This window comes from Cherax quadricarinatus, chromosome 49 (assembly GCF_038502225.1).
Source record: "Cherax quadricarinatus isolate ZL_2023a chromosome 49, ASM3850222v1, whole genome shotgun sequence".
NCBI lineage: Eukaryota > Metazoa > Arthropoda > Malacostraca > Decapoda > Parastacidae > Cherax > Cherax quadricarinatus.
Genome location: NC_091340.1, coordinates 24,751,521 through 24,770,704, shown reverse-complemented (window position 1 = coordinate 24,770,704; position 19,184 = coordinate 24,751,521). Strand labels below are relative to the sequence as shown.

General features: G+C 43.1%; 1 protein-coding gene across 3 annotated transcripts in view; it reads right to left on the bottom strand.

The window, feature by feature from the left end:
* Positions 1-16,587: 16,587 nt before the first annotated feature.
* Positions 16,588-19,184, bottom strand: part of LOC128697036 (SMC5-SMC6 complex localization factor protein 1) — a 143,029-nt gene continuing 140,432 nt past the window's right edge. For all 3 annotated transcript variants that reach the window (XM_070095266.1, XM_070095268.1, XM_070095267.1), the window contains one exon: positions 16,588-18,331. In XM_070095266.1, the coding sequence (XP_069951367.1) occupies positions 17,837-18,331 (495 nt within the window). In that variant the 3' untranslated portion in view covers positions 16,588-17,836. The remainder of the gene's footprint in view (positions 18,332-19,184) is intronic.

The following is a 19,184-nucleotide window of genomic DNA, read 5'->3' as shown; positions in this document are numbered from 1 at the left end:
ATCCTAGAGGGACTAGTACCGAACCTGCACACGAAAATCACTCACTACGAAAGCAAAAGACTTGGCAGACGATGCAATATCCCCCCAATAAAAAGCAGGGGTCACTAGCACATTAAGAGACCATACAATAAGTGTCAGGGGCCCGAGACTGTTCAACTGCCTCCCAGCATACATAAGGGGGATTACCAACAGACCCCTGGTAGTCTTCAAGCTGGCACTGGACAAGCGCCTAAAGTTGGTACCTGACCAGCCGGGCTGTGGCTCGTATGTTGGTTTGCGTGCAGCCAGCAGTAACAGCCTGGTTGATCAGGCTCTGATCCACCAGGAGGCCTGGTCACAGACCGGGCCACGGGGGCGTTGACCCCCGGAACTCTCTCCAGGTAAACACCTGCTGTCCCTGTTCACCTAGCAGTAAGTAGATACCTGAGCATTAGTAGGCTGGTGTGGGTGGCATCCTGGGGAAACAAGACTGAAAGACCACGGTGGAAATAAGACATATAAGAGTCCTCGATGACTCGCTGACTTTCTTGGGTTATCCTGGGTGGCTAATCCTCCCCTGGGTGATTAACCCTCCCTACTTTAGGTTAAAAATCCCAACAAATCTTATTTCAGAATGTATTATTATTATAATCAAAAAGAAGCGCTAAGCCACAAGGGCTATACAGCATTTCAGAATGTAATAAACCACATACAGTGGACCCCCGCATAACGATCACCTCCCAATGCGACCAATTATATGTGTAATTATGTAAGTGCGTTTGTACGTGTATGTTTGGGGGTCTGAAATGGACTAATCTACTTCACAATATTCCTTATGGGAACAAATTCGATCAGTACTGGCACCTGAACATACTTCTGGAATGAAAAAATATCATTAACCGGGGGGTCCACTGTATTAGGATAACCACTCATACAGTTTAATACTACAATGCACATTGTACACTTGTTAAATGCTTATAGAACACTTAGGAAATAAATATACAAGACCTTAAAACCACTGAGTAAGTTCTTGTAAACTTTAGTTTATTGCGGTACAACATACAACAGTCGTCTGACGTCATTCATTCAAGAAACCTTGGTAGCACTTTTTCATTGCCTGAGTGTTGTGATGGAAATGTTCGCACACTCTTCACTCACAGCGCAAAGATTTTTTTGGATGAAAAAAAATAATGAAGCAAATGTACAAGTGTAAAAAAAAATGTATTATCAAATACATGTGACACCTCATCTCTATATGCTTCAAGTAGATTCTGGACGCCATCTCGCCTCAGATTTTGCAGTATTAACTTTTGGAAATTTTGCACTAAGGCATTAAAACCCTCTTGAGTTCCCCTTATCCATCACTTTAAAAAGTCCTTAAACCATTCTTAATGTGGAGAGGTGGCAGGTGCATCAATTATGAAAGTGCTAAATCCATAGGGACTATACAGTGTTTGTGGGGATGGGGGGATAGAGGGGAATGGAAGGCATTTAGGCTTAATTCAGGGATCTGGATTAAGAGCCCCTGACCAGCATCAAGGAACCTCCTTGGAGGGGTCTGGATCAATTAATGGAACACACTGGACACTGTTCGGTTGTGGCTCATATGCTGCTGCTCACATCTACAATGTAATAATCTGCTCTAGCACAACTGTCTGTAGGCACAGGAAACATGCTCACTAACATACTGTACCACAGACACTTCATTGATGAGTTCTGCATTGAAGTGAATCAATGAATTTGTATTCACAGCTTTATTTTCTTATTGTGCAGGAAAACAGCCTTCAAGCCATGTTCTGAAATTAATGAAAAGATGCTGGTCAGATGCTTTGTCCTCCTGAGAGAAGTCTGTGATATCACTGCAATAAGAGAGTGGACTGTCTACTGTAAAGAAAATGCCAAATTAATATTTCATTTATGACAGTGACATACTAGAACATTCTGTCTGAGCCTCGAGACATGCTCTGCTTTTTCTTTAATGAGTGCTAGATCTCTTAAAATAATTCGACTCGTCCCGGGTAAAACTCTTCAGCACCAGTTTTCCTTCAGTTGTGTACTCAGGATTGGTTGAAGGTCCTGGATCTTCGCCAATTGCACCTTTGTCAGCCACTCACAGATGTCTCATCCCCTGCCAACACATCCCCAGGCAAGTGCCCACCAGGTACATACCATCAGGCTTACCAGCAGCAGAGCAGAGAAATCAGTTTCCGAATCAGCAGCAAAACACGAGTTGCAAGAAATATGATGCCATCCTCCCAGGCACCTAGGCAGTGCTTTCACTGCCACATTGCTAATCACTGCAAAATGTTTTGTGTAAATACCACCACAAGAGGGAACATTACAGAGACTGATGTCAGAATAAAAACAAACCGGACAGATAAGATCACAAGTTCTTTAGAGATTTAATCTTTGAACAAACCAGCAGGGTCTTAGAACTGGTGAGCACACTTACACATCACCCACCCTGCTAGTCCTATCTCAGGTCAGTAGGGGGCTCTGTGCTTTATATAAGACCACAGAGATATGTCACAGTGGCTGCCCGTGTCTTACCTTACACTCCTATTTAGCCAAGCTGAACACAAACATGAGGAGCCAGTCCATCAGCATCCTGTCTGCCAACATAAGAGGCTTCATTACCAATGTTGATGAGCTCTCACACAATTTCGTGAACACTCGTCCTCCTGATGTGATCGCTGTTATCGAGACATTTCTGGGCAACGTACCTTGGGAAAACTTTGCTAGAATTGCTGGCTACACCTCACTAAAGTGACAAGACAGGCAAGGTCATGGAGGAGGCATTGATGCATGTTTTTCTAAAGTAAACACACCCTATTCACTGTCATAGCCAACTGGTAAGAGTCACAGCTCTTATCAGTGAAATTCTCAGCTAGAAAAGAAGAAAACTGGAAATGATGTTCTTCAGGCTATATACAAAACCTAGTACCTTTGTACTAGGATGTACAATATACAAACCTCAATGGTAATAAGCACCCATGATCAGCTTCCTGGTGGAAAATATGGACTCCCTTTCTGCTTCAGAATAAATATCAACATTAATTTATAATTCATAGTGACCTAAAAAACCATCTTATACAGAGAGATTTTGATGAACTTCTTGCAGTATTTTACATCAAAAACTTTAGAGACTAATTATATCCCTGGCTCCTTCCTTGACCTAGTAGTGAGCGATCTATCTCAAGGCACAGGCACTCGCCAACTTCTGATTATACACCTACCATCCGACTTATGACCGAGTTCGGTTCCGAGAAACCGGTCATAAGTCGAACTTTGCTACTGAATATCAACAAAACATTTTTGTAATGACTTTATTTTATTGTTTTATTTTGGTATTTCATGTTTTACTTTACTTTTTATGTTGTTAGTACAGTGGACCCCCGCATAACGATCACCTCCGAATGCAACCAATTATGTAAGTCTATTTATGTAAGTGCGTTTGTACGTGTATGTTTGGGGGTCTGAAATGGACTAATCTACTTCACAATATTCCTTATGGGAACAAATTCGGTCAGTACTGGCACCTGAACATACTTCCGGATTGAAAAAATATCATTAACCGGGGGTCCACTGTACTGTACTTTATACTGTAAGGTTTAGGATAAACACTGTGAACAACACAAATAGTTGTTTATTTCCCAGAAATTTAGCATAAAAAACACGGTCGTAAGTCGAGTGGTCGTAAGTCGAGTGGTCGTAAGTCGAGTGGTCGTAATTCGAGCAGGTCGTAAGTCGGATGGTAGGTGTATTTGCTCATCTGTTCAAAAAACTGTCCTTATGACAATGATGACAGAAACAGAATGAGGTGAAGAATTATCTCACAAAATGGCTCACTGTCTCCAAAAGGAACACTCATCTCCGAAGTGATGTTACGTGGAGTTAATGTCGTCCAACATAAATACACCCCTCATTGAGAGTATGTAATGAAGTCTTCAAATCAGGAACTTCCACAAGCAAGCCTGGCAACAAATCGAACAAGTGGAAATCTGGGTCATCTCTGGATGGGAGGCTGACACAAAATGAAAACTGGCATCAGGTATATTAGTCTCCAAAACCTGGTGGTCCTTGGTCAAGGACTGACAAGGTTATAAACTGATGAAATTATTCCAGTGCTAAAACAGCATGATGTGACTGGGTCATACATCACCTGGGTCATACATCACCTGGGTCATACATCACCTGGGTTATACATCACCTGGGTTATACATCTGGGTCATACAACACCTGGGTCATACAACACCTAGGTCATACATCACCTGGGTCATACAACACCTGGGTCATACATCACCTGGGTCATACATCACCTGGGTCATACAACACCTGGGTCACACATCACCTGGGTCGTCCATCACCTGGGTCGTACATCACCTGAGTCGTACATCACCTGGGTCGTACATCACCTGGGTCGTACATCACCTGGGTCGTACATCACCTGGGTCGTACATCACCTGGGTCGTACATCACCTGGGTCGTACATCACCTGGGTCATGCATCACTTGTGACATACAACACTGCGTTATACATCACCTGGGTCATACATCACCTGTGACATACATCACCTGGGTCATACATCACCTGGGTCATACATCACCTGGGTCATACAACACCTGGGTCATACAACACCTGGGTCATACAACACCTGGGTCATACAACACCTGGGTCATACAACACCTGGGTCATACATCACCTGGGTCATACAACACCTGGGTCATACAACACCTGGGTCATACAACACCTGGGTCATACATCACCTGTGACATACATCACCTGGGTCATACAACACCTAGGTCATACAACACCTGGGTCATTCATCTCCTGGGTCATACAACACCTGGGTCATTCATCTCCTGGGTCATACAACACCTGGGTCATTCATCACCTGGGTCATACATCACCTGTGACATACATCACCTGGGTCATACTACACCTGTGACATACATCACCTGTGACATACATCACCTGTGACATACAACACCTGGGTCATACATCACCTGTGACATACATCACCTGGGTCATACAACACCTGTGACATACATCACCTGTGACATACATCACCTGTGACATACAACACCTGGGTCATTCATCACCTGTGACATACAACACCTGGGTTATACATCACCTGTGACATACATCACCTGGGTCATACATCACCTGTGACATACATCACCTGGGTCATACAACACCTGTGACATACATCACCTGGGTCATTCATCACCTGTGACATACATCACCTGGGTCATACATCACCTGTGACATACATCACCTGGGTCATACAACACCTGTGACATACATCACCTGGGTCATTCATCACCTGTGACATACATCACCTGGGTCATACATCACCTGTGACATACATCACCTGGGTCATACAACACCTGTGACATACATCACCTGGGTCATACAACACCTGTGACATACATCACCTGGGTCATTCATCACCTGTGACATACATCACCTGGGACATACAACACCTGGGACATACAACACCTGGGTCATACAACACCTGGGTCATACAACACCTGGGACATACATCACCTGTGACATACATCACCTGTGACATACATCACCTGTGACATACATCACCTGTGACATACATCACCTGTGACATACAACACCTGGGTCATACATCACCTGTGACATACATCACCTGTGACATACATCACCTGTGACATACATCACCTGTGACATACATCACCTGTGACATACATCACCTGGGTCATTCATCACCTGGGTCATACATCACCTGGGTCATACAACACCTGGGTCATACATCACCTGGGTCATACATCACCTGGGTCATACATCACCTGGGTCATACAACACCTGGGTCATACATCACCTGGGTCATACATCACCTGGGTCATACAACACCTGGGTCATACAACACCTGGGTCATACAACACCTGGGTCATACATCACCTGGGTCATACATCACCTGGGTCATACAACACCTGGGTCATACATCACCTGGGTCATACATCACCTGGGTCATACATCACCTGGGTCATACATCACCTGGGTCATACATCACCTGGGTCGTACATCACCTGGGTCATACATCACCTGGGTCGTACATCACCTGGGTTGTACATCACCTGGGTCGTACATCACCTGGGTTGTACATCACCTGGGTCATACATCACCTGGGTCATACATCACCTGGGTCATACATCACTTGTGACATACAACACTGCGTTATACATCACCTGTGACATACATCACCTGGGTCATACAAACAACACCTAGGTCATACATCACCTGTGACATACATCACCTGGGTCATACATCACCTGGGTCATACATCACCTGTGACATACATCACCTGTGACATACATCACCTGGGTCATACAACACCTGGGTCATACAACACCTGTGTCATACAACACCTGGGTCATACAACACCTGGGTCATACAACACCTGTGACATACATCACCTGTGACATACATCACCTGGGTCATTCATCACCTGGGTCATACAACACCTGGGTCATACATCACCTGTGACATACATCACCTGGGTCATACAACACCTGGGTCATACAACACCTGGGTCATACATCACCTGGGTCGTACATCAACTGGGTCGTACATCACCTGGGTCGTACATCACCTGGGTCTTACATTGCCTGGGTCATACATCACCTGTGACATACAACACTGGGTCATACATCACCTGGGTCATACATCACCTGGTCATACATCACCTGGGTCATACAACACCTGGGTCATACAACACCTGGGTCATACATCACATGGGTCATACAACACCTGGGTTATACATCACCTGGGTCATTCATCACCTGGGTCATACAACACCTGGGTCATACAACACCTGGGTCATACAACACCTGGGTCATGCATCACCTGGATCATGCATCAACTGGGTCATACAACAAATGGGTCTTATATTGCCTGGGTCATACAACACCTGGGTCATACATCACCTGGGTCATACATCACCTGGGTCATACATCACCTGGGTCATACATCACCTGTTTCATACATCACCTGGGTCGTACATCACCTGGGTCGTACATCACCTGGGTCGTACATCACCTGGATCGTACATCACCTGGGTCGTACATCACCTGGGTCGTACATCACCTGGGTCGTACATCACCTGGGTCGTACATCACCTGGGTCATACATCACCTGTGACATACAACACCTGGGTCATACATCACCTGGGTCATACATCACCTGGGTCATACAACACCTGGGTCATTCATCACCTGGGTCATACAACACCTGGGTCATACAACACCTGGGTCATACAACACCTGGGTCATACATCACCTGGGTCATACAACAACTGGGTCTTACATCACCTTGGTCATACAACACCTGGGTCATACAACACCTGGGTCATACAACACCTGGGTCATACATCACCTGGGTCATGCATCACTTGTGACATACAACACTGGGTTATACATCACCTGTGACATACATCACCTGCGTCATACATCACCTGGGTCATACAACACCTGGGTCATACATCACCTGTGACATACATCACCTGGGTCATACATCACCTGGGTCATACATCACCTGGGTCATGCATCACTTGTGACATACAACACTGGGTTATACATCACCTGTGACATACATCACCTGGGTCATACATCACCTGTGACATACAACACTGGGTTATACATCACCTGGGTCATGCATCACTTGTGACATACAACACTGGGTTATACATCACCTGGGTCATGCATCACTTGTGACATACAACACTGGGTTATACATCACCTGTGACATACATCACCTGGGTCGTACATCACCTGGGTCGTACATCACCTGGGTTGTACATCACCTGGGTCGTACATCACCTGGGTTGTACATCACCTGGGTCATACATCACCTGGGTCATACATCACCTGGGTCATACATCACCTGGGTCATACATCACCTGGGTCATACATCACCTGGTCATACATCACCTGGGTCATACAACACCTGGGTCATACAACACCTGGGTCATACATCACATGGGTCATACAACACCTGGGTCATACAACACCTGGGTCATACATCACCTGGGTCATACAACACCTGGGTCATACATCACCTGGGTCATACATCACCTGGGTCATACATCACCTGGGTCATACAACACCTGGGTCATACATCACCTGGGTCATACATCACCTGGGTCATACAACACCTGGGTCATACATCACCTGGGTCATACAACACCTGGGTCATACAACACCTGGGTCATACATCACCTGGGTCATACATCACCTGGGTCATACAACACCTGGGTCATACATCACCTGGGTCATACATCACCTGGGTCATACATCACCTGGGTCATACAACACCTGGGTCATACAACACCTGGGTCATACATCACCTGGGTCATACAACACCTGGGTCATACATCACCTGGGTCATACATCACCTGGGTCATACATCACCTGGGTCATACAACACCTGGGTCATACATCACCTGGGTCATACATCACCTGGGTCATACATCACCTGGGTCATACAACACCTGGGTCATACAACACCTGGGTCATACATCACCTGGGTCATACAACACCTGGGTCATACATCACCTGGGTCATACAACACCTGGGTCATACAACACCTGGGTCATACATCACCTGGGTCATACATCACCTGGGTCATACAACACCTGGGTCATACATCACCTGGGTCATACATCACCTGGGTCATACAACACCTGGGTCATACATCACCTGGGTCATACATCACCTTTGTCATACAACACCTGGGTCATACATCACCTGGGTCATACAACACCTGGGTCATACATCACCTGGGTCGTACATCACCTGGGTCGTACATCACCTGGGTCGTACATCACCTGGGTCGTACATCACCTGGGTCGTACATCACCTGGGTCATACATCACCTTTGTCATACAACACCTGGGTCATACATCACCTGGGTCATACATCACCTTTGTCATACAACACCTGGGTCATACATCACCTGGGTCATACATCACCTTTGTCATACAACACCTGGGTCATACAACACCTGGGTCATACATCACCTGGGTCATACAACACCTGGGTCATACATCACCTGGGTCGTACATCACCTGGGTCGTACATCACCTGGGTCGTACATCACCTGGGTCGTACATCACCTGGGTCGTACATCACCTGGGTCATACATCACCTGGGTCATACATCACCTGGGTCATACATCACCTGGGTCATACAACACCTGGGTCATACATCACCTGGGTCATACATCACCTGGGTCATACAACAACTGGGTCTTACATCACCTGGGTCATACAACACCTGGGTCATACAACACCTGGGTCATACATCACCTGGGTCATACATCACCTGGGTCATACAACACCTGGGTCATACATCACCTGGGTCATACATCACCTGGGTCATACAACACCTGGGTCATTCATCACCTGGGTCATACAACACCTGGGTCATACAACACCTGGGTCATACAACACCTGGGTCATACATCACCTGGGTCATACAACACCTGGGTCATACAACACCTGGGTCATACAACACCTGGGTCATACATCACCTGGGTCATACAACAACTGGGTCTTACATCACCTGGGTCATACAACACCTGGGTCATACAACACCTGGGTCATACATCACCTGGGTCATACAACAACTGGGTCATACAACACCTGGGTCATACATCACCTGGGTCATACATCACCTGGGTCATACAACACCTGGGTCATACATCACCTGGGTCATACAACACCTGGGTCATACATCACCTGGGTCATACATCACCTGGGTCTTACATCACCTGGGTCATACAACACCTGGGTCATACAACACCTGGGTCATACAACACCTGGGTCATACATCACCTGGGTCATGCATCACTTGTGACATACAACACTGGGTTATACATCACCTGTGACATACATCACCTGCATCATACATCACCTGTGACATACATCACCTGGGTCATACAACACCTGGGTCATACAACAACTGGGTCTTACATCACCTGGGTCATGCATCACTTGTGACATACAACACTGGGTTATACATCACCTGTGACATACATCACCTGCGTCATACATCACCTGGGTCATACAACAACTGGGTCTTACATCACCTGGGTCATACAACACCTGGGTCATACAACACCTGGGTCATACATCACCTGGGTCATACATCACCTGGGTCATGCATCACTTGTGACATACAACACTGGGTTATACATCAGCTGTGACATACATCACCTGGGTCATACATCACCTGTGACATACAACACTGGGTTATACATCACCTGGGTCATGCATCACTTGTGACATACAACACTGGGTTATACATCAGCTGTGACATACATCACCTGGGTCATGCATCACTTGTGACATACAACACTGGGTTATACATCACCTGGGTCATGCATCACTTGTGACATACAACACTGGGTCATACATCACCTGTGACATACAACACCTGGGTTATACATCACCTGGGTCATACATCACCTGGGTCATACATCACTTGTGACATACAACACTGGGTTATACATCACCTGTGACATACATCACCTGGGTCATACATCACTTGTGACATACAACACTGGGTTATACATCACCTGTGACATACATCACCTATGACATACATCACCTGGGTCATACATCACTTGGGTCATACAACACCTGGGTCATACAACACCTGGGTCAAACAACACCTGGGTCATACATCACTTGGGTCATACAACACCTGGGTCATACAACACCTGGGTCATACATCACTTGGGTCATACAACACCTGGGTCATACAACATCTGGGTCATACAACACCTGGGTCATACAACACCTGGGTCATACAAAACCTGGGTCATACAACACCTGGGTCATACAACACCTGGGTCATACAACACCTGGGTCATACAACACCTGGGTCATACAACACCTGGGTCATACAACACCTGGGTCATACAACACCTGGGTCATTCATCACCTGGGTCATACAACACCTGGGTCATACAACACCTGGGTCATACATCACCTGGGTCATACAACACCTGGGTCATACATCACCTGGGTCATTCAACACCTGGGTCATACAACACCTGGGTCATACAACACCTGGGTCATACAACACCTGGGTCATACAACACCTGGGTCATACAACACCTGGGTCATACAACACCTGGGTCATACATCACCTTGGTCATACAACACCTGGGTCATACATCACCTGGGTCATACATCACCTGGGTCATACAACACCTGGGTCATACAACACCTGGGTCATACATCACCTGGGTCATACAACACCTGGGTCATACAACACCTGGGTCATACAACACCTGGGTCATACAACACCTGGGTCATACAACACCTGGGTCATACAACACCTGGGTCATACAACACCTGGGTCATACAACAAATGGGTCATACAACACCTGGGTCATACAACAAATGGGTCATACAACACCTGGGTCATACAACAAATGGGTCATACAACACCTGGGTCATACAACAAATGGGTCATACAACACCTGGGTCATACATCACCTGGGTCATACAACACCTGGGTCATACAACACCTGGGTCATACATCACCTGGGTCATACAACACCTGGGTCATACAACACCTGGGTCATACAACACCTGGGTCATACAACAAATGGGTCATACAACACCTGGGTCATACAACAAATGGGTCATACAACACCTGGGTCATACAACAAATGGGTCATACAACACCTGGGTCATACAACAAATGGGTCATACAACACCTGGGTCATACATCACCTGGGTCATACAATGCCTGGGTCATACAACACCTGGGTCATACATCACCTGGGTCATACAACACCTGGGTCATACAACACCTGGGTCATACAACACCTGGGTCATACAACACCTGGGTCATACAACACCTGGGTCATACAACACCTGGGTCATACAACACCTGGGTCATACATCACCTGGGTCATACGTCACCTGGGTCATACAACACCTGGGTCATACAACACCTGGGTCATACAACACCTGGGTCATACAACACCTGGGTCATACAACAAATGGGTCATACAACACCTGGGTCATACAACAAATGGGTCATACAACACCTGGGTCATACAACAAATGGGTCATACAACACCTGGGTCATACAACAAATGGGTCATACAACACCTGGGTCATACATCACCTGGGTCATACAACACCTTGGTCATACAACACCTTGGTCATACATCACCTGGGTCATACATCACCTGGGTCATACAACACCTGGGTCATACAACACCTGGGTCATACAACACCTGGGTCATACAACACCTGGGTCATACAACACCTGGGTCATACAACAAATGGGTCATACAACACCTGGGTCATACAACAAATGGGTCATACAACACCTCGGTCATACAACAAATGGGTCATACAACACCTGGGTCATACAACACCTGGGTCATACAACACCTGGGTCATACAACACCTTGGTCATACAACACCTGGGTCATACATCACCTGGGTCATACAACACCTGGGTCATACAACACCTGGGTCATACAACACCTGCGTCATACAACACCTGGGTCATACAACACCTGGGTCATACAACACCTGGGTCATACAACAAATGGGTCTTACATCACCTGGGTCATACAACACCTGGGTCATACAACACCTGGGTCATACATCACCTGGGTCATGCATCACTTGTGACATACAACACTGGGTTATACATCACCTGTGACATACATCACCTGGGTCATACATCACTTGTGACATACAACACTGGGTTATACATCACCTGTGACATACATCACCTGGGTCATACATCACTTGGGTCATACAACACCTGGGTCATACATCACCTGGGTCATACAACACCTGGGTCATACAACACCTGGGTCATACAACACCTGGGTCATACAACACCTGGGTCATACAACACCTGGGTCATACAACACCTGGGTCATACATCACCTGGGTCATACAACACCTGGGTCATACAACACCTGGGTCATACAACACCTGGGTCATACAACACCTGGGTCATACAACACCTGGGTCATACAACACCTGGGTCATACAACACCTGGGTCATACAACACCTGGGTCATACAACACCTGGGTCATACAACAAATGGGTCTTACATCACCCAGGTCAGGGGAATCATATTCGAAGAAGGTGAGAATTGCTTCACTTTCTTGGATCAAGAGCCTTTACCTCTATCAGTATATGACTTGAAGAGTCATTAAGACAATCTTTTATGCATGAATAATAACAACAAGAGTTTTATATGAAAATAATAAAATGTTTATTTTGTTACAAAAAATACATTGAATAATGAACATAACTGGTAATTTACAAAAACTAAAAAAAATATAATTTGCTTAATTGTATACTAGTATACAAGTCTCCCTCAACATTCGCGAGGGTTAGGGGATCAAGAGCCTCACGAATGTTGAAAAACCGTGAATGTTTGGTGCCCCAATATATTGTAGGGAAATATATTACAATACTGCTTCCTTAACTTGTTGAATCATGAATAATCATAAAATACATGAAAACGTCGTAAATTGTACTAAATATATACATGTTATGCTTTAATAATGTGCGTTATTTAATGACATGTATGTTAATAACATGTATGTTATTAAATACCACAGACTCCACCAATGCCTCCACCACTGCCTCCACCACTGACTCCACCACTGCCTCCACCACTGCGAGTCCCTACTACCCTCCCTCCGACCCCCCACAACTGGCAGCCAGCCCTTCCACCACTGTGTGGTGAGTGTTTTGTTTGTTCATTATTTGCTATTAAACTACAGTATAAATAATGTAAACCCATTTATGACTGCATATTGGAATGGCTATTAGGACAGGTGTTGGAAGGTGACATCATGTGTTTACTCTTGAACACAGCAAAGAATCGAACATTTCTGCTATTGCTAATAATAATAATAATAATAATAATAATAATAATAATAATAATAATAAATACGATATAATTGAAGAAGGAAATTGTACAAAAATACGAGGGAGTGGTTGACACATCGTCAGTGTGGCTTTGTTTATGCTGGAGTGAACATTAGTCTCCCTGCTCTTCCAAACATTTCACAATAATTCAGCGGTTGAGGCAGTGGTATTTAATAACATGTATGTTATAAATAATAATAGTACATGTTATTATTAATAACATGTATTATTATTAACATGTATGTTATTAAATACCATTGCCTCAATCACTGCCTCTACCACTGCAGTCACACTCAATCTACAAGCACCAAACACAATGAATTATTGTGAAATGTTTGGAAGAGCAGGGAGACTAATGTTCACTCCAGCATAAACAAAGTCACACTGACGATGTGTCAACCACTTCCTCGTATTTTTGTACAATTTCCTTCTTCAATTATATCATATTTATTATTATTACTATTGTTATCATTAGCTGTAGCAGAAATGTTTAATTCTTTGCAGTGTTCAAGAGTAAACACATGATGTCACCGTCCAATACCTGTCCGAATAGCCATTCCAATATGCAGTCATGAATGGGTTTACATTATTTATACTGTAGTTTACTAGCAAATAATGAACAAACAAAACACTCACCACACACTGGTGGGAGGGCTGGCTGCTAGTTGCGTGGGTCGGAGGGAGGGTAGTAGGGACTCGCAGGTGGCGGGAAACTTAAATATGATTTGGCGGCTGGGAATTTGGCGGCTGGGAATTTGGTGGCTGGGAATTTGGCGGTTGGGAATTCGCGAATGTGTGAAGCCTGTGAAAGTTGAAAACGTGAATGTTGAGGAAGACCTGTATACAATGGTATATGAATGCACTCTGAATACATCCTAAATACATTACGTTTTTTTTTTCAAATTGTATTTTATACACATAATAAATTTGCAATTAAAAATTTGAATGTTTTCAGTAATTTAGCTGAATGACCCTTCAAGGTTTAGCATTTTTTTAAACTAATAAAAATCTTTATAAAATCAGCTGGCGATGCATGGTAAGCATTCTCCATCAATCCCAGAAGTAACTGATGGTTAATGTGCCATACAATCATATTTTAATACATCGACCAAAGCCCAGTAAGGTAGGGCGACTCAGAGGAAACACATTCACCATCATTCATTCTTCAGCTGTTTTGTCAAAAGTGTGCAGATACTGCAAATAAAATTATATACATTGACAAAAGGCGAGGTCAGCCTACCCTCGCCCTCTTCACTTTTTGCTCTCTTAATTTTATGCCTCTTTCTTCCAGATTTTTTCTTTTTAGATTTTTTTAATTTTCAGAGAAAAGTTTTTTCTACAATAGAGGAATTTTTGTTTTTTTGCAACAGTGCTACATAATTAAATAAGAAATTCTTCAAATATTATTACATTGCCAGACAATTTATCGTTCATGGAATAGAATCTAGAATAAGACATAAAATTATATACAAAAAACACACATAATATAAGCACAGATTAAACATAGGGATAGACTTTTGGGAGTTGCTAAGCAACACTGGTTAACACTACACTAACACAATGAGAAAATAACATTTATCATATCTAAGGACACCATCCTTGTATAACACCTACCCTTCCCTCCTTCCTAACACTCCAGATATAGAGTAGGACCCCTGTATCTGCAGGGGATACATTCCTAGGACCTGCAGTGGATACCAAAACTGTGGATAGTAGCAAACTCTATATATGTCCTATACACACCTTTTATCAAGTTTAATTGATAAATTATGCACAATAAATGGAGAATTATCACTTTTTCACTGATAGGAAGCACTTTACAGCTTCTCTTAGGATTTGAAGAACTGCCAGTTTCTCTGCTTTTGGGACCATTATTATGCAAAATTAAGAGGTATTTTTGGGCCACAGTAAACCGTGGATAACAAACCACGGATGCCGAATCAGTGGATACTGGGGTTCTCTACTGTATGTACCCTCTTAGGTCCCTCTAACCCTTCCTTGGATGCCCCTACCCTTTCGTTCTTACACTCCAGATTTAAATGCCATCTTTGGTCCCTCCAACCTTTCCTAGCATTGTCCCAGAAAGGCTGGAGGGAATAAAAGAGGTTTTGAATACTAGGGGCATGAACATCCATCAGGCTTGTGTAAGTGTATTAGATAGGAAAGAACAAAGAAAAGTGGTTTTATAGCTTGATGTATAATTAGAATGTGAGCAAAGTAGCACTTATGAAGGGATTGAGGAAAACCAGTTGGGAGTTAACCCTGGAGGTGGGAAGTACAGTGTCTACACTCCATAGGAAGGGAGAGGATGTTGCAGTTCAGAGGGACATCTGAACTATGTTAGAACACTTCAGGTAAAACAGGGCCAGGAGCTGTGACTCAATCACTACAACCACAACTATGTGAGTACAGGAGTCAGTGATGATGATGAAATGTGTTCCCTTATTTTTTGTGCATTACAAAAATAAAAATGCAAGAAACACTTAACCTGTAAGGGTAATAAAGGTCTACATCAGCAGAAAGAAAAGAGAGTTCTATAATACAGAAAATAAGACTGAGTATTTAACTGCCATTAAAACAGAATTAAGTCTCAATTCTTGTAGAGACAAAGTAAAAACTTACATAGAGTATTTTTACTGAGGAAATTGTAAGAAGAAAAATTATTTAAGTTTTGCAAAATCTTAAATTCTCCATAATACTTTGTGGAAATATCGTTCTGACAAATATTTATAAAAATAATAAAATGATTACAAAAATCAAGGTGTTTAAAATATATCTTTCAATATTTATGTCCAAATTATTTACACCAGCCTACACTATAAAATGTAAGTGTAAGATTATTATAATCTTTTACTAGTGTAACTTTCACATAAGTAATTACTGTTCTTTTCTAATACCATTAAGTCTTAAAGGCCATTCACAAATAGTTTTGTGACTTTCTATCAATATAGTACAGGAGGTTTCCAACTTCCAAACAAGTTGTGTTCCTGGCTCTTCCACTTGAATACAAGTTGAATGAATTTCATTCTTGCTGGTTCAACCAACAAAAGAATTACAATTTAATGTTTAAATTAGCAAGTAAGTTGTTTCTTGGTTCTTTCGCTTCAAAACTACTCGTGTTTCTGTTGTTTAAATTTAAGAATTTCTGGTGTTACCGGTGTTTCCACAGACAAGTAAGCTATTAGCATAGAAAACAGTACGGAAAAGTATATTCAGAGGTCTTCCAAGGAAAGTGGAGAAGAATTTTTCCTCCAGAAGGGGTTACCAGCTCCTTACTTCTGGAGGAACAAGGAGGTAGTAACTCCTGTTTAAATTACTAAATGCACAAAGAACAACTACTTTAGGAAAGCGTTTCTTCTTTTTGGGGTCATCCTGACTCGATGGGAGGCAGCCAGTGTGTTAAAGCAAATAATATTCAAAAGGACGTTTCAAAAGTGTTTGTACTGTAGCTCGGTGGATGTAAAACAAGGTTGTCATTCCTAGGTACACAGACTGAGAGCATCGCAAGATGGGTTCCCCTCTACTTTTAAACATAATCTAATTTTATTACATCAGACATAAAGCAAATGTTTATATACAACAAAAATTCTTCTACCTGCTCAATCTTCAGGATTCAACAATTTTGATCACCTTAATTCTAAAAGAAACATAATATTTATACACATTTCATTTTTTTTTAAACCAGAGAAATTTAAGAAGAATTGAAGAAATAAATTTAAAATTAATTTTAGTAAGAGGAATACCTATGTCTAAACAGAGCAAAAAATTTTTAAGGGGCATTGAAAAATTAATGAACAAATAGTAACGAGATCTTACATATTTATTTGTCAACATTATACACAGGAGTACAATATCTTGCAGTCTCACTAAAGTGTACTCTGGTCCTAATGTAAAAATTCTCATAAAAACATGGCTCTTAGCACTTCTTCAAAATCTGTTTCATTTTTAGTAGTATTTGCTATATTCTTATTCCTCCATGTAAACAAATCCAACAAAAAATGATCATATATTTCGTCAATCAACGCTATTTCAGAATTGGAAGGTGTTGCTGTTTCACTAAATACATACTTAACCCTTACATCTTTAGATTCATTACCCTGAGTTTCAAGTTGCCGGAGAGTTTGCAGTTCAATCTGAGTAGCTTCAATATTCTCAGTAGAACTTGCCACCATATTGTTAGTCTGTATAACAGCTGAATTAGGTTGGTTCATTTCTTGTTGTAAGGCTAAGCCAAGAGATCTGATGCCAGAAACTTCCATGTAGCTGTTAACATATGTGAGGATAAATGTCATCTGATCTTCAAAGTTGTGAAGGAAGGCACTGAGGTTGTTAAGATCTATGGAGATTAAACTTGATTTATTGAACTTCTGCAGCTCACCACTCCTCTTGCCAGCCTACACATGGAGAAACATAATACATTATTTAATTAATACAAGTGGCAGTAAATGTAACCTTAAAATAGTAAGACAAATTCTTGTATTCTTAGTTCTCTTTAAGCCTCACAAACAAGAAAACATTATTTAAGAGGGGAAGGGGAGGGTAGCTCCAATTTTTGGGGTCAAGAGCCCTTCATCTGCATCAAATATTACTCTATTTTTTTTTATTAACACATCAGCCATTTCCCGCCAAGGTACGATGGCCTGAAAAAGAAAAACTTTCACTATCATTCACTCCATCACTGTCTTGCCAGAGGGGTGCTTTACACTACAGTTATAAAACTGCAACATTAACACCCCTCCTTCAGAGTGCAGGCACTGTACTTCCCATCTCCAGGACTCAAGTCCGGCCTGGTTTCTCTGAATCCCATCATAAATATTACCCTGCTCACTCTCCAACAGCACGTAAAGTCCTAAAAACCATTTGTCTCCATTTGCTCCTATCTAACACGCTCGCGCACACTTACTGGAAGTCCAAGCCCCTCGCACACAAGACCTCCTTTACCCCCCTCCCTCCAACCTTTCCTAGGCCGACCTCTACCCCGCCTTCCCTCCACTACGGATTTATTCATTCTCTAAGTCATTCTCTTTTGTTCCACCCTCTCTACATGTCCGAACCACCTCAACAACCTCTCCTCAGCCCTCTGGATAATAGTTTTGGTAATCCTGCACCTCCTCCTAATTTCCAAACTACGAATTCTCTGCATTATATTCACACCACACATTGCCCTCAGACATGACATCTCCACTTTCTCCAGCCTTCTCCTTGTTGCAACATTCACCACCCATGCTTCACACCCATATAAGAGCG